At 37.1% G+C, this 18,276-nt stretch overlaps 1 protein-coding gene across 12 annotated transcripts in view; it reads right to left on the bottom strand.

Annotated features, from left to right (window-relative positions):
- The window catches only part of GHR (growth hormone receptor), a 296,319-nt gene that overhangs the window by 10,896 nt on the left and 267,147 nt on the right, over positions 1-18,276 (bottom strand). For all 12 annotated transcript variants that reach the window (XM_013990636.2, XM_021076571.1, XM_013990637.2 and 9 more), the window contains 2 exon segments: positions 12,350-12,515; positions 10,105-10,195 (listed from right to left, as the gene is read on the bottom strand). In XM_013990636.2, the coding sequence (XP_013846090.2) occupies positions 10,105-10,195; positions 12,350-12,515 (257 nt within the window).

Raw genomic sequence — 18,276 nt, 5'->3', positions numbered from 1 at the left:
GGTTGTCAAATTTGTTGGCATATAATTGTTCATAGTATTCTCTCTTTTTTTTTGTATTCTGCAGTATCCCTTTGAGATTTCTTTTTCATTTATTTTTTTATTAATGATTTTTATTTTTTCCATTATAGCTGGTTAACAACAGTGTTCTGTCAATTTCTACTGTATAGCAAAGTGACCCAGTCACAGATACATTTTTTTTCTCACATCACGTTCCATTATAAGTGACTAGATATTTATCATTCACTGTGCTATACAGCAGGATCTCATGGCTTAGCTATTCCAAATGCAATAGTTTGCATCTATTAACCACAGACTCCTAGTCCATCCCACTCCCTCCCCCTTCCCCTTGGCAACCACAAGTCTGTTCTCCCAGTTCATGAGTTTCTTTTCTGTGGAAAGGTTCATTCGTACTGTATATTAGATTCCAGATATAAGTGATATCATATGGCATTTGTCGTCCTCTTTCCTGACTTACTTCACTTGGTATGAGAGTCTGTAGTTCCATCTATGTTGCTGCAAATGGCATTATTTAGTTCTTTTTATGGCCAAGTAGTATTCCATCGTGCATATATACCACATTTTCTTAATCCATTCACCTGTTGATGGACATTTAGGTTGTTTCCATGTCTTGGCTATTGTGAATAGTGCTGCAGTGAACATATGGGTGCATGTTTTTTTTTTTTTTTTCAAGGAAAGTTCTGTATGGATATATGCCCAAGAGTGGGATTGATGGATCATATGGCAGTTCTATATTTAATTTTATAATGTAGTTCCCTAGTGTTTTCCATAGTGGTATTCTGATTTTTTTGGATATAATTTCCTGCAAATGTCAATTAAGTCTATCTTTTCTATTGTGTCATTTAGGATCTCTTGTTGCCTTATTGATTTTCTGTCTAGAGGGTCTGTCCAATAATGTGAGTGGAGTATTAAAGTCTGCTACTATTATTGTATTCATATCAGTTTCTCCTTTTATGTGTTAGTATTTGTTGTATGTATTTGGGTGCTCCTATATTAGGGGCATTTATATTGATGATTGTAATATCCTCTTCTTGAATCAATCCTTTTATCATTAGTGTCCTTTGTCTTTCTTTATGGCCTTTCTTTTAAATTCTATTTTCTCAATATGAATATTGCAACTCCTGATTTTCTGTCTTTCCCATTCACATAAAATATCTTTTTCTATCCCTTTTTTAAATTTATATGTATCCTTTGCCCTAATGTGAGTCTCTTGTGGACTGCATATTGTAGGATCTTACTTTTTTATCCAATCTACCACTCTGTGTCTTTTGATTGGAGTATTCAGTCGACATTTAAGGTAATTATTGATAAATATGTACTTATTGCCATTTAAACCTTGTTTTCTAGTTGATTTTATGTTTCTCCCTTGTTCCTTTCATTATTTTGGTTTGATGATTTCCTTTTATCTTATGCTTGTGTCCTCTTTTTAGTTTTTGTGGATAGTGTTCGGTTTTGAATTGTGATTGCCCTATTTTTCAAGTATGTTAACCTGTTCTTATATCTGGTTGCTTCAGCCTGATAGTCATATAGGTTGAAACACATCTTAAAAAAAAAAAAGTCTAGATTTTCTTAATTTCCTTACCTACATTTTGATTTTGAAGTCCTTTTGCTGTTCTTGTGTTGATTGTTGCTTTTACAACAGGTTTTTTTTTTCCCTTTTAGATCCGTATCTTAGCTTATTTAAGTGATTGCTTTCCAATTGTGATTTCCTCTATCCTATTTCTTTGTACTTTTTTATTTAGAGGAGCCCTTTAACATTTCTTTTATAAGGGGTTTAGTACTGCTGTATGTACTCTTTCAGTTTTTGTTTGTTGGAGAAAACCTTTATTTCTCCTTCTACTTTAAATTATATTCTTGCTGGGTAGAGTATTCTAGGCTGTAAATTTTTCCGTTTTAGAACTTTGCATATATCTTTCCACTCTCTTCTGACCTGTAGTGCTTCTGTAGAGAAATTAGCTGATAGCCCCATGGGGATAATTAACACTTTGTGTTTCTCCTACAGACCTTAGAATCCTCTCTTTAACTTTGGCCATTTTTATTATAATATGTCTGGCTGTAGGCCTGTTTGGGGCCCTCTGTGCTTCCTGTATCTTGATATCTGTTCCCTTTAGATTTGGGAAGTTTTCGGCCATAGTATCTTCAAATATTTTCAATTCCCGTTTTCTTTTTCTCCTCCTCCTGGAATCCCTATTATGTGTAGATGGGCCCACTTTATATTATCCCATAGATGTCTTAAATTGCTATCACATTTTTTCATTTGGTTTTCTGTCTGCTGTCCTGATTGGGTGATTTCCATTATTCCTTCTTCCAAGTCACTAACTCATGTGTCTCTGTAAATGAATTTTTAAATTTTTCTTGGCTCTTCTTTTTATCTTCTAGTTCTTTTCTAAAGTAATCTAGATTACTCTTCATACCTGCTCTTAATTCCTTCATATTCACTCTTAATTCCTTCATAGTCACTCTTAATTCTGTATTTTCACTGTCTCGTTTTTGAACTCAGTGTGTTAGAATGCAGAAGTCTATTTCACTATTTCATTATTTGCTGCTTCAGATGAATTCTGTTCTTTTAACTGGGAATTGTTCCTGAGCTTTTTCATTTTGCTTATATTTTTCTTATTCTATGAATTTAGGGAAAACAACTACTGTATTCTCAGATGGCTATTTATATGCTTGAGTGCCCCTGGGTATTTTGTGAAAGCTTAACTTTTTATTTCTAGGATGCTGTGTATGCTTCCAGGGAGATGGAGGGAATGGGCAGGGCTAGTAGCTAGTGCCTGGTTGCTGGGCTCTTGGGAGGTGGCAGGAGGCTGCTCCTAGTTGAAGGGCCCTGGGAAGTGACAGTGATCAGGCATGTGTAGGTGGTGCCCAGAGTGTTTTGCAGTGGCAGCAGCAGGTGAGTGTGTTCCCAGGGGAGTGAGAAGAACAACAGTTGGTGTTGGGTTGCAACAGTTGGTGTTGGGTCTTTGCTGACCTCTGAGGTGCCTTGGGCCACAGGTGGTGCCTGTTCACAGACCCCTAGTGGTGGTGGGCCTTGCCCACCTTTGGTGTCTGAGATGACTGCTATGGTTTGTTCCCACCTCCTGTAGATCACACAAGAGGTGCTACATTGCACTTAGCCCCCTGCCTCCCTTAGCCCATGCAAGAGTACCTGGCCACCCATAGCCCACAGAGGTGGTGACTTGCCACCTGTAGCCTGTGCCAGAGGTGCTCTGCTGAGAATCTGCACATGTGCAGGGAAAGATACTCTTATGGCAGTCTGCCCCTCCTTTTCTCTCCTCCCCAACAAGGGTGCCTTGCTTCTCCTACAGGCCCAGACCTCCTCCCATGTTCCTCAGCAGTGGCACTTGGCTCCCCACTCCATGGCGTACCACTCCCTAGCCCCTCAGGCAGTCTCCACACAGTCCTAGTCCTATCTCTGGAACTGACCTCTGGAACCTGAGTCTCAGCTCCCAGCCCCCACCTAAGCATCTCAAGCTGTATGTCTGGGGGTGGTGGTACAGATGATCTGAACCATGGCTCTCACTCTCCTTTGCCTTCCTCAGTCCAGCTGCTGAGCTTTTTTTCCCAACTTTGAGGTCCTCTATTGTGGCTGATCTGTTGCTTAGGTGGCTTTCCAGGGTATGGGTTCCTTTGCTCTTTAACAGCTCCCCCTCAGAAGTGCTAGTCCCATCCTGCTTCCTTTTTTTTTTTTTTTTTCTCTTTTTCCCTTTTGTTCTACCCAGTTATGTGGAGGATTTTTTGCCCTTTTTGGAGGTTTAAGGTCTTCTGCCAGTGTTCAGTAAATGTTCTGTGTGAATTGTCATACATGTAGATTTTTTTTTTTTTTGATGGGTTTGTGGGAGTAGGCAAATGCCACTTCTTACTCCTCTGCTATCTTAATCCTTCTCACTAGGTGTTTTTTAAAATTTTCTTCTTTGATTTCCTCAGTGATACATTGGTTATTTAGTAACATATTGTTTAGCCTCCAGGTTTTGTGTGTGTTTGTGTGTGTGTGTTTTAACAGTTTTTCTTTCTCATAGTTGGTTTCTAATCTCATAGTGTTGTGGTCAGAAATATGCTTGATATGCTTTCAGTTTTCTTAAATTTACTTGCTTTGTGGCCCAGCATGTGATCTATCCTGGAGAATGTTCCATGTGCCCTTGAGAAGAACATGTATTCTGCTGCTTTCAGATGGAATGTTCTATAAATATGAATTAAGGCCACCTGGTCTAAAATGCCCTTTAAGGGCTGTGCTTCCTTATTCATTTTCTGTTTGGATGCTCTCTCCAATGATGTAAATGAGGTATTAAAGTCCCCCCTATTATTGTGTTACTGTCAGTTTATCCTTTTATGGCTGTTAGCATTGGTCCTATATATTGAGGTGCTCTTCTGTAGGGTGTGTATATATTTACAATCGTTATATCTTTTTCATGGCTTGATCCTTTAAACATTATGTAGTGTTCTTCTTTGTCTCTTGTAACAGTCTTTACTTTTAATTCTATTTTGTCTGATAGGAGTATTGCTACTCCTGCTTTCATCTGATTTCCATTTGCATGGAATAACTTCTTCCATCCCCTCACTTTCTGTCTGGATGTGTACCTAGGTCTGATGTGGGTCTTACAGACAGCATATATACAGGTCTTATTTTTGTATCCATTCAGCCATTCTGTGTCTTTTATCATTTAGTCCATTTACATTTAAGGTAATTTATTAATATGTACATGTTTATTGCCAATTTGTTAAATGTTTTGGATTTATTTTTGTAGGTTTTTTTTCTGCCCTTCTTCTTTTGTTCTCTTTGGTAATTTAATGACTCCCTTTAGTGTTATATTTGGATTGCTTTTTCTTTTTCGTGTATTGTATATTTGTTTTTTGTTTTTTCTTTTTTTTTTGTCTTTTTAGGGATGCACGCATGGCATATGGAGGTTCCCAGGCTAGGGGTCCAATTGGACCTGCAGCTGCCGGCCTAGCCACAGCAACACAGGATCCAAGCCATGTCTGCGACATATCCCACAGCTCATGGCAATGCCAGATCCTTAACCCACTGAGTGAGGCCAGGGATCAAACCTGCAACCTCATGTTTCCTAGTCTGATTCATTTCCGCTGTGCCACAAACTCCTATTCATCACTTTAAATGTATTGTGCCACTCCCTTCTGGCCTACACACTTTCTGCTGAGAAATCAGTTGATAACTTTATGGAGATTTCTTTGTATACTATTTGTTGTTTTTTCCTTGTTCCTTTCAATATTTTCTCTTCGTCTTTAATTTTTGGCATTTTGATTATTGTCTCTTGGCATATTCCTCCTTGGGTTTATCCTGTATAGGACTCTCTGTGCTTCCTGGACTTGAGTGTTTTCTTTTCCATGTTATGGAAGTTTTTGGCTATTATCTCTTCATATGTTTTCTCAGCCCCTTTCTCTATTCTACTTTTTGGACCCCTATAATGCAAATGTTAGTATATTTAATGTCCCCAGGGTCTCTTAGGTTGTCTTCATTTCATTCTTCTTTCTTTATTCTGTTTCACATCAAAGATTATTCATTCTTCTGCCTAATGTATTCTGCTAGCGATCCCTATTTAGTGTATTTTTCATTTCAGTAATTGTATTGTTCATCTCTGTTCTTAAATCTTCTAGCTCCTTGTTAAACATTTCTTGTATCTTCTCGGCCTGTGCCTCCATTCTTTTTGTGAGATCTTAGATTATCTTTACTACTGTTACTCTGAATTCTTTTCCAGGTAGGTTACCTATCTCCATTTCACTTAGTTCTTCTGGGGCTTTATTTTGTTCCTTTTGCTAAATATATTTCTCAGCTGTTTCATTTTGTCTAAAGTTCTTTCTCCAGGTCTCCATTCCACAACTTATAGGACTATAATTCCTCTCAACTCTGGTGTCTGTCCCCTGGTGGGTAAGGTTGCTCCAGGGGCTTGCACAGGCTTCCTGGTGAGATGGGCTGGTGTCTGACGACTGGTGGAGGTAGCTGAGTCTTGTCCCTCTATTGGGCAGAGTTGTGTTAAGGGGAATGTTTAGAGGCATCTCTGGGCTCAGAATGACTTTAGGTAGCTTGACTAATGATGGGTGGGGCTGTGTTCCTACCCTGTTGGTTGTTTGTTCTCAGGTGTCCCAGCACTGGATCCTGAGGCTATTGGTTAGGCCAGGTCTTGGTGCCAAAGTGGTGACCTCCAGGAGAGCACATGCCAAAGAACATTCCCTGGGGCCTCCATCCCTAGTGTCCTTGCCCCTGCTTCCCAAGGAGACCCTCCAGGGCCTGCAGGTAGGTCTGTCCCAGGCTCCTATGGAGTCACTACATTGCCCTGGGTCCCAGTGCACAAGAAACTCTATTTGTCCCTCCAAGAGTAGCATCTTTTCTGTTTCCCACTGTGCTGTGGAGCTCCTTCACTTTAGCCGCAGTGGCCTTCAATGTCAGATGCTTTGGAGGCTCCTCCCTCAATGCCAGACCCCTACCTGGGGACCCTGATGGGGGCTCAGAACTCTCACTCCTGTGGGAGAAACTTTTGTGACATAATTATTTTCCAGTTTGTGGGTTGTCCACCCAGCAGGTATGGGATTTGATTATTTCACAGAGGCACCCCTTCTACCATCTTGTTGTGACTTCTTTGTCTTTGGATGTAGAACCTTTGCAAGGTTCTAGTCTTTTTTGTTGATGACTGTTTAAAAGTTATTTGAGTTTGGTGGTGTTCTGAGAGGAGGTGAGCTCAAGTTCTTCTACTCGGTCATTTTATCTCCTTTCCTCTCCTGGGATGTTCAGAATAGATGTCATTCTACAGTTGTCTTTTTATCAGGACAGTTTCATAGTGAGTAGTTGTATGCTGTAGATAAGTGTTTACCTGTCACTGCAATAACACCTGTGAGTTGTGTTTGAGTAGACTTCATTAGGTTTACTCAGTGCAACAAGTGTTAAATTTTTACTGATGAATAGAGGTTATAGAAAAATATAAATCATTAAAAACTGGTGCCATTTATGAATGCCTCTGATAAACCAGACACTGTGAAATGTATTTTGCACTAAATTATGGGTCAGCATATCACAGTCTATGGGCCAAATCTGGTCTGTCCCTGTTTTTGCAAATGAAGTTTTGCTGGAACATGGTCATGTTCATTTTATGTATTATCTATGTAAAATAGTTTCATGTTATTTATGGCTGCTTTCATGCTACAGTGGTAGAGCTGAGTAGTTGTGACAGAGATTTCATAGCCCAGAAAGCCTAAAAATTTACTGCTTAGTCATTTTAAAAACAACTTTGTCAACCCCTACACTAAACATTGCATTTAATCCTTAAAACCACTAGAGAGGTAGAAGATATTATCTGGGGGAAGATTTAGAGATTTAAGGAATGTGTTCAAATCATGCAGTAGTCCTCAGCACAGCCGGTGCTCAAATGCCAAGCAGCCGACTCCAAAACTCAGACCCTTTGCCTCCTATCATGCTAATGGGTTAACTTGGTTCTGCATCTCTAAATGAACAGTTCACATGTGAAAAAACATACAAAAATGAAACATAACTCTAATTACAGTTTCCCCAGTGTCTAACGCTTGTGTGCCTCTCCTTTGTGAATAGGATGATGCATTTAAGCACATGGTGGTAGTTAGCTTTCTAGGAGCTGTGCTTGACTTTATGCTGGGGTGACAGAACCTGCAGCCTATAGGTCCCAAGCCAGTCATGCAGCTGAATATAGCAGGCCTGGTACAAAGTCATAGGGTGGGCTGGAACGAGTGACAGAGAATGTATGCTCTTCACAAATGAGACCACTTGTCCTCTGCCTCAAACACATGTTGTGAAGCAGGAATATCAACCTAGTTTCACTAGAGCACTCATTTTTTAAAAGACAATCTGGAAATCTGGAATCTGTGTGAAGATTCCCTATTTTATAAACACTTTGTAGTAAAATTTTTACTCCAGAATCAAAATAACATAAAACAACAAAACATAGATCTACAGGCTGAATTCAGTTTTCAGGTTGCCTGTTTTATGCTGATTCAGTTATTTTTTCCTGATGAGTCATAGCTTGAAGGCTGGCGTTGTTTATATGGCAGGAGTAACATATGGAATGAAACTATGTTTCTGGTTTTTCTGTCATTTTATTGAAGTCCAAATTACACTATACCTTTTGCTAGAGTTGACTCAATTATCTTGATTAAGAAAGGGAGCAGTGGCCTGGTTTATGAACTAACAAAACTTCAAGCAAAGATATGAAGCACTTAAAGTACTTTATACAGTCATAGACTTCTGGGGTAAACTGATATAGCACCTAATCTTTGAGTATCATTTTAAGTGTTAAAACTACATGTTCTTTCCACACTTGTTGACAGCTATTTTCTACGATTTCATACTTTCATTAGAACACGGAAATTCAGAACAATAAAGGTTTTTATGGGCATATGAAAAAGAAAGATTAAGTCTTTTCACAAAAAATTAATTTATAACAGGAAATTTGTCAGTACAAATAGATATCCAAAATTTTTTATAATTTGGTGATTTTTGACCAAGCATCATAGTTAAGGACTTCAATATTATTCATAGAAAATACTCCTTTAGACAAAGGTTAATACATTTTCTTTGAAATCCTATTTGTTCGGAGGATTACTGATTGATATCAAATGTAATTAAGCAAAATAAAAAGTTGGCCTCTGTGATGACTTGAAATTGACAAGTAGTGTTAAGAATAAATTACTTTATGTACATAGTGGAGTTATCTACTGCAGTTATACATAAATTAGCTCATCAGCTAACCATACAGATCAGTGATTTAAAATTAACAGAATAATTTCGCTCCTTTGTTAGAAGTCTCAAAAATATAAATTACTCAAAATCCTAAACAATTACTTATTAATTTTCTCCCCAAATTGAAAACTTGTGTCCTGCTTTATAATAGTTATGTTTCTAAGATAGTAATATTGCTAGAAAGTTAAACAGAAAATGAAATTCTCCAGAGTGAATTTTGTTTTTCCCTGAGTTTACATTACAAAATTGGAGATGAAACAACTAAAAATAATCCTTTCTGCATTTACTTGGAGACTTTTAGCATGCTTGGTATTCTGGAACTCTAGCATTCTGAGAATTCTTCTCTCTAGTGAAATTCTATTTTGATGTTTACAAATGCTATACAGCTTCAAAATACAAATTTAAAAGCTTTTAAGATATAGTCACATAGGCCCTATTTTGATTTGTTTATGCTTCCTGGCTTTAGCTGGAGAGCTGTCTTTAGTTATAGAAAGGGTGACCAACTAAAATCAGGAAAGTCCCAGAAAACTCAGAGTGTTAGTGTTAGCCACTCTAATTCTAGGAGAAGGAGCATGATCATCCCAGATTGTCCCATGGGACTTCTTGAAATATAAGAAAACAGCCCAGTGGTACCAGCAGTTTCTCCTGTTTTGTATTAAAGGTTCCTGTAGTCTTTACTGAGTTTCTTTCAAGAAGAAAAATAGAATAATTTGCTCTTACAGCTTAAGGGAAGTTTAAAGGTCCTATAATCCAATACCCTCATGTTACCCATGAAAACACAGAGGCCTGGAGAGATTAAGGGATTTAAATGAGATCAAACAGCCATGACAGAACAGTAACTGGAACCTGCCTTTTGACTGCATGAGAATGAAGAATGAAATCTCTTCAAACTTAGAATTTTCTCTGTGTTTTCAAAAGCAGGTAAAATACCAAATCATAAATATCCAGGCAAGTTAAATAAAATCCCAATTACTTAAAATTTCCATCCTATGAAGTCTGAAAAGATTTTACTAGATTGAATTATCTAGGTAGATTTAATTTACCAAATCTGCCAAAGCTTCAGTGCTACCTTATCATCCTGGAATGAATGGGCCAATCTGTTCAGAACTTGGATGAGGTGCCTGCCACAAGATGTATAGTCACTAGCCTCAGCCTTAGTGTCCTATACAACTTTCTAGATAAGAATGAGACCTGTGATGTCTCTATGATGACTGCAACAAAGTGGCAGATATATAATTGGAGATAATGTTTCACTAGGTTAATGAAAAATTTACTTATGATTCACAAAAAAATATAAAATAAATGGAGATATCTATGTTTGCTAAACAACTGGCAAAAAACATCAAAGTAGACTATATCGCACCTACCTTTGCTGTTTAGAAAATATGAGTAAAAATAATATCACCGTTAGCCCAAATATTCCAAAGATGATAATTAAGAACCATGGAAACCGGAAATCTGAAATATACAAGAACAGTATCTCACTCACAAAACTAGGAATAGTTGAAGTTTAAATTTCACCTAAAAATATTTCCTAATTTATATCCACTTAGTAAAGTCAATGATTTCACTTGATAACCACTGAAATAGAATGCAATGACTTAGGAGTATTTTCTGGTCTAAGAACACATCTATTTAATTTTTAAAATTCTTTCATGTACAAAAAATAAAAATAGCACACAGTTTAAGCACAATCTATATTGTAAAAAACTATTTTAAACATCTTATGTATTCAAGGTGTGTCATTAAAGTCATCAACTCTAGGAAAAAGTCATGCTTGTTAATATACTTCTTTACCTAAATAATGTCCATTTGGTTTTTTTTTTTTTCCCCCCAAAGATGTGATAATTTTTGCCCTCCAGAATAAGGATCCATCAAAAAGATAGGGGCAGAGTTTTAATTTTGAATCATTACTGAAACTTTTTAGACATGCAGGGCATATTTTTTACAACTTAAAAAAATATGCTTTGACAGAAGAAGATCAGTACCAGGACTCTCATCTTCAGATTTTAGTATAATTTGTAGCAAATCTGTGGGAATCTGTTTGTAAAACTTCTGTTTCATTTCTTAAGAACAAGTGCCACAGTGGCAAAAGTTGACTGCTTTTAAGGTGGAATTTATTTAATTTTTTTTTTTAATAAAAGTAGGCTTTTATGCGGTTTCTTTTATTTATATTTTTATTTAGTTAAAATCTCCTAGGGAGATCATATACATATTATAAATAATTAGTTGGGGAGAGAATGCCATTTTTTATGTTGTGGTATGTTGTGGTATCTAATTTTATATCAATGATATATTCAGGAACATAACATAAAACAAGAGTTTAATCTTTTATTTTTAACACAAAAGGAAAATCTAGTTTAAAAAGTCTGTTAAGTATATTAAATGCCATCACAGTAAGGGCATATGGCAAAGGTACTTTTAAACCAGAATTTCATTATGTCAAATATTGTTTAAAATAAGCCTACTGAATAGAGCTTAGAAAAAATAGTGCTATAGACATTTTGTGTTATACAGTGTCATGGACTCTACCTGTTCTATCCATGCAGAAACTTAATTTCTCTGTAGCTTATGACTGTTTCATTAATGAAACTCTGCCCCCTCATGTGTCCCTGTAAACCTTGTTTTTTTCCCCCCTTTCTTTTTAAGGCTGCACCTGTGGTATATGGAAGTTCCCAGGCTAGCGGTCAAATTGGAGTTGCAGCTACCAGCCTACACCACAGCCACAGCAATGTGGGATCTGAGCTGCATTCTCGACCTATGCCACAAGTTGTGGCAATGCCAGATCCTTAACCCACTGAGAGAGACCAGGGATCGAACCCGCAACCTCATGGTTCCTAGTTGGATTCATTAACCACTGAGCCATGATGGCAACTCCCAAACTTTCTGTTTTTAATGGAGATGAGTTATAGTCAATTTACATTTGGGAGTGACAATACTTTATACACTTAACTATTCATTGTTAAGCAGTCTTCTTTATTTCTGTATCCAAAAATTTGAATTTTTATTCTAAATTCATACGTCTCATTTTTTTAAGCTTTAATTATATTTATATTTCTCTGATGTTGGTGCTTCAAACATTCCATGTCACTCTGGAGGCTAACTTACACACTACATGTTACGCCACATCTAAACATTCTAAAACCAATAAGCACCTGCCATGGTTTACCTATGCTGACCCAATATTTAGGCTTTCTCTTAGATGCCACACAAACAGCCGTCCATCCAGATATAGAATTTCTTCACTATGTATTTGAAAAACAGTTTTTGATTATAAATGCAAAAAAGCCTCATATAAAATATTAGAAATACAGAAACATATAAAGAATCATCTGAGATTCTGTTATCAGAAGATACCCCCCCATTAATATCTTAGTGTATCTTTCCTTCTTTAACTTGCACATACTCATGACTTTTCCTGAATCAAATAATTCAAAAATGAAATCTTCCTCTTGCATAATGGATAATGCTGGTTACAGATGGTCTCTCATCCGGACAACTGATGGTAACGTATCTTGATCTGGACAACACCCCAACAGTATAGGGAATGTATCCCTGTATATTGACAAAACCCACATTGGCTGCCATCTTAATCTCTTAGGTTTACTTTACCTTCTTCACATGCAAATGGGCTCATCTGAGGAAGTGTTACATACAGCACTTCACTGAACTCTCCATATTTTTCAGAGTTTCGTTGTCTGGATCTCACACGCACTTCATACTCTTTATCCAGTCTCAAGGAGTACACCGGAACTGATGTTGACAATACAGGGTCCATCTTTCAACACAAAATATAAAACTTACTGGTTAGAGAGTCAACAACTCAATGCAGTAAGCTCTGTGAGGTGCTTCTGCATTTGTATTCAAAGTGAATTTTTGTAAAGGAAGCAAGAATTTAAAATGAACTGGTGGAGTTTGCTATTTCAAGAAAGGTCAAAGCAAATAACTTTGTAAAGGATCATTTTGTTAAATGGATAGTAGTCCTTAAACTTATGTTGTAAAACCAAAGGTACGATAGATTTGTTTAAAGAACTACAGCTAAATCTTTGTATTAGGCTGTCAGATATTCTACAAAGATCAAAGCATAATAGAATTATTAACAGAGAGTGGCAGAATTATAAAGATTACAGATATGTTGCCTGCCTTTGGGGATATTACATTTTTAAGACATCAAAACAGAAAAAACAAACGAACATACTTACTGTACCTATATCTGTTCTTTGGAAATTCTGGGTAGTCATATGAATACAGAATTGGAAAGTGTGATAGAAAAAAAATCAAAGTTTTAAAATTAAACTTTCAAACAATTCTCTTCGTTTGTTTCAGAAGGCTTAAAGTTACCCCAATATAGTATGCTACTGAGTCTGTGAAGAAGAGTCACTGAAGGCCTTTGGTAATGAATGTCAAGGTCCCACGATCGTGAAGGCCAGGATATTCCTTTACCTTCCCAGGGAAAGGAGGGGGAGGCATATTAGACTTTTAACACATGTTGCTACCAGAGAGCTAGATCCAGCTGATGATGGTGTTTTCCATTAAGTCAAATATTCATTAACAGGTTTTCAGCATGTGCTTTTCTTATGATTTGGGTAGAACTTCTTGTTCCCGTTTATAGAAAACTAGGAACATGCTCTTTTTCAACAGCATGGGTTTTTCACATAAATAAGATTCTCATAATTTGTTTTATTAAGTCAGAAACTGGGCCTTTACCTTCTAAAACAAATTTTCCTTTCACCTCAGTTTTGCTACTCATAAAGTACCTCTTTTTTTTCCCCAAATGTACACAGGATGGTTAGTTGCAGCTTTTACAGAAGCTTATTAATATATGGAATATTTGTATACCTAAAATGCTTCTGAATATCAAACATTGTTTTTCTTAAAATATTTTTAAAAGCCTATGTTTCCATTCTTGATGCCCTAATTTCTCTGTGACTCTCACCCACCATTATTTCTTTACAGATTTCACTAGTAGCAAAATCAATAAGGGGCCCTCAGTGATGTGACCTATGGGCCAATCTCTATCTTCCTTCAACCCTCCACACCAGCCACATCAAAGTCAAATGTGCTCACACGCCTAATATCCACCCTGACCCTTGTCACCTGGCCTACAAGGGAACACCTATTCTTGGCTAATTCTCAATGCAAGCATTGCCGATATCCTAAGTAGTCTTTTCTGGCAATTTCCCCTGCTCCATCCTGCCAGGTAATGTTACTTCAGATTTCTATATTGTACTGCAAATTCCCTGGGTGCAAACAATGCCTTCATTTTATTTGTCTTTCCAAAAGCCTAGCAAAGTATCGGGGTACAGTGGGTGGTCAAGAGATGGCCCATACATTGTAGACAATATACCACTCATTAAGTCTCTAAAGAAACATAGATTCTTGGAGTTCCTGTTGTGGCTCAGCGGGTTAAGGACCTGACTAGTATCCATGAGGATGTGGGTTTGATTCCCTAGCCTCGCTCAGTGAGTTAAGGATTCGGCATTGCCATGAGCTGCAGTGTAAGTTACAGACATGGCTCAGATCTGGTGTTGTGGCTGTGGTGTAGGCTGGCAGCTGCAGCTCTGATTCGACCCTTAGCCTGGGCACTTTCATATGCCACAGGTGCAGCCCTAAAAAGAAAAAAAAAAAACTTTAACAGGTAAATACTTATAAATAACTACATAGTCATTAGAATTACTTTTGTATTCAAAATGTGTTTAATAAAAAAAAATAGAGATAGTAATACCAAATTCAGTACTGTGAAATGGTAACATGAAGTCCTGATACAAGAAACAAATATTATTAGCCTTCTCCTCCTTGCCTTAACAAACCTCTCTTCTTGTTATGCTTAGTTCTCTTGTTTCATAACCATCTACATTCTAGGTTCTTCATGAGAGTCAAATTCTTATAGATGGAACCTTGATGCTCTAACAACTCTGAGACCCTTGCAAATGACCAAACCTGTGAAATAATAACTTTGCTCATAAAAGGTAAGTAAAGTAAAAGTTAACTGACCCCTCTGGATTATCTAATGAGATTTAGCCATGGTGCAAGGGAAAGTGCAACAAAGCCATATTGGGATGTAGCCCCAAACGGTCAACCAAGTCCTATGTACCTGGCTCAGGGTGAGGGTTTTCCTTGGAGCTACACTCGGCTGGGACATAATGATATGCTATGGAATTTCAGTGCTGAAGCTATCATCAGTCAATTTGAGGGTTAATGTTCTGATTTATATCTTTGCTTTATCTAGGTTGTTGAACTTTTTTTGTATTAGGATCCCTCTACACTCTTAAAAATGATGGAGAATCCTAAAGATTTTAGTTTTACTTGAGTTTCTTGTATGGTCAGTGGGTGGTCATACAAGAAACTGAAACTGAGAATTTAAAGAATACTAATTTTGAAATTAAAGTAATAATAAATTAATATATTTTTATAAAAATTATGGTACTTTCCAAAATAATAAAATAATAGTGAGAAAAGTGACAGTGTTTCACATTTTTGCAAATCTCTTTAATATCTGGCTTAATAGAAGATGGCTATAGTTTTTAAAATCTTACTGAGGTACAGTTGCTTTACAATGTGTTAATTTCTGCTGTACAGCAAAGTGGCTCAGTTATACATATATATGATTCTTGTTCATATTCTTTTCCTTTATGATTTATCACAGGATGTTGAATGTGTTTTTCTGTGCTATACAGTAGGACCTTGTTGTTTATCCTATATATAATAGTTTGCTTGTGCTAATCCCAAACTTTTAATCCTTCCCTCCCCAACCCTTCCTGGCAAATACAAGTCTGTTTTCTGTATCTGTGAGTCTGTTTTTGTTTCATAGATATGTTGATTTGTATCATATTTTAGATTCCACATAATAAGCAATATCACATAGTATTTGTTTTTCTCTTACTTCACTTAGTATGATAATCCCTAGGTCCATCCATGTTGCTGCAAATGGCATTATATCATTCTTTTTTAGAGCTGAGTAATACTCCGTTGTACATATACTCTTTATCCATTCACCTGTTGTTTTCATGCCTTGGCTATTGTAAATAGTGCTATCAATATAGTGCATGTATCTTTTAAAATTAGTTTTGTCTGGGTATATGACCAGGAGTTGGAGTGCCAGATCATATGGCAACTCTATTTTTAGTTTTTTGAGGAAACGTCATACTGTTTTCCATAGCTGTTGTACCGATTTACATTTCCACCAACAGTGTAAGAGGGTTGCCTCTTCTCCACACCCTCTATAGCACTTATTATTTGCAGACTTTTTAGTGATGGCCATTCTGATGGAGGTGAGGTGGTACCTCAAAGTAGTTTTGATTTGCTTTTCTCTAATAATTAGTGATATTAAACATCTTTTCAGGTTCTTATTAGCCATATGTATATCTTCTTTGGCAGAGTATCTATTTAGGTCTTTTGCCCATTTTTCAACTTGGTTGGCCTTTTTTGTTACTGAATTGTATGAGCTGTTTTTATATTTTGGAAATTAGCTCTTGTCAGTAACATCATTTGCAAACATTTTTCTCCCAGTCTAAAAGTTGTCTTTTAATTTTGTTTATGGTTTCCAAGATGGCTGTATTTTTACATTTGTTTCTGAATTAAATATGTTAGGATGTGTTGTTTTGATTGAAGTGCATGCATAAAACTTGGTCTCAAAATGTACAGTGAGGAAAAGGAAGAGATATTTTAATAGCCTTGTATATATTCTTCTTTAACACTTAAGACAAAACTCAACAAGTGGTATTTCTTACAGATTAGTTGCAGTGTGGAATCTGAAACCGTATCAATGAATCTTTCACACTTAGTTATATCACAATCCACCATCCCCTGGATCATTTCCCCATGCATGGTTCTGGTTACACCATGTATTAGTCATTTGGAAAACATCATTCAGTGAGATATGCATATTTTCTAAACGTTCACATACTTCATTATTCAACATTAAAAAAAAAATCACTTGTGCTAATATCACCATTGACCTCATCAGGAAAGTCTTCAAAGATTGGGAAAGCTATTAAGCTCACAGCTGCAGATGGCAAGTTTTCCAAAATTTGAATTTAACCTTGAAAGCTTAAATTTTTCCCCTGGCAACAAATTCTGTCAATTGTTTTTCTTGTGGTGATAAGTTCACTTCATTCTTTTTCAAGAGATGTTTGCCAACTCAAATATGAATAATCATCTATCAGTTTATCAGTTGTTCTTTTTTTTTTTTTTTTTTTTTTTGGTCTTTTTGCTATTTCTTGGGCCGCTCCTGCGGCATATGGAGATTCCCAGGCTAGCGGTCTAATTGGAGCCATAGCCACCAGCCTATGCCAGAGCCACAGCAACTCGGGATCCGAGCCGTGTCTGCAACCTACACCACAGCTCACGGCAATGCCGGATCGTTAACCCACTGAGCAAGGGCAGGGATCAAACCCGCAACCTCATGGTTCCTAATCAGATTCATTAACCACTGTGCCACGATGGGAACTCCTATCAGTTGTTCTTTCAAAGTAAAAATGATGTTCATGCAAAAAGGAACTACATCAGCTGGCAACCCAGGCATTTAAGTACAGATGGTTGTCTCAAGACAACCATCTGTACTTCAGCTGCAGCAGAAGTGCTTTATGTGCACTTCTCTTGTGCCACAGCGAATATTAAAAAGCTACATATTCAGAAGCCATGATTTAATAAACTTAATAATGTGTGTAGCTTTATCAAGGACATTCTTCTGTGAAACTGCCTCCCCACTCACCTCTCCCCACACCTCCAATCCCTGCTTCTTTCCTGTGAGTACCAGTGGTGAGGATTACAGTGGTCCTCAAGGTAGCTTGGAGTTATCATCTTGATTTGTGCTAAGGCAGCAGTGGTTTTTCCACCATTGCTTTTGTACCATCTGTGCAAATCTCAACACAGTGATAGAAGGAAAGGACATGCTAGCATTATTATGAAAATGGCTTGACCTTGTGGACTCCTTGAAAGGGTCTCAGGGACTCTCAGGGGTCCAAAGTTTATACTTTGGGACAGTTGCCCACGGGTGCCTACCATGGTGCCTTGTGCTTAGTAGTTATTTCAATACCTGGTTGCTGAATGAATGGTTGGTTGACTGAAGCTTGAATTTAGAAAGCCTTGTCTGACTCAGCAGCCAGCCCAACTTTTTCGCACCAGGTTACGGAACAGATACCTAAATTAAAATGGGATCGGGAGCTTGGGCTTATCAGACACAACCTAGAATAGATTTACAAGGAGATCCTTCTGAATAGCATTGAGAACTATGTCTAGATACTCATGTTGCAACAGAAGAAAGGGTGGGGGAAAAATTGTAATTGCAATATATATATCTAAGGATAACCTGACCCCCTTGCTGTACAGTGGGAAAAAAAATAAAAGTCATTAAAGAACAATTTCTTTTGAATAATGGCAAGTCAAAAAGTAGGATTTGGTGTAATCATATGTCCTTAAAAAATAAAAAGCCTAAACCAAAAGAAAAAATGGAAGAAAAAAAAAATAAAATGGTTCCGAAAACAGAACCTCAAAGCCCAATAGTTAACTGTTCAAACCTGCTCTAAACTTAACTTTCC

This window comes from Sus scrofa, chromosome 16, assembly GCF_000003025.6.
Source record: "Sus scrofa isolate TJ Tabasco breed Duroc chromosome 16, Sscrofa11.1, whole genome shotgun sequence".
In the NCBI taxonomy this organism is placed as follows: Eukaryota; Metazoa; Chordata; class Mammalia; order Artiodactyla; family Suidae; genus Sus; species Sus scrofa.
This window is presented reverse-complemented; position numbering and strand designations above follow the sequence as displayed.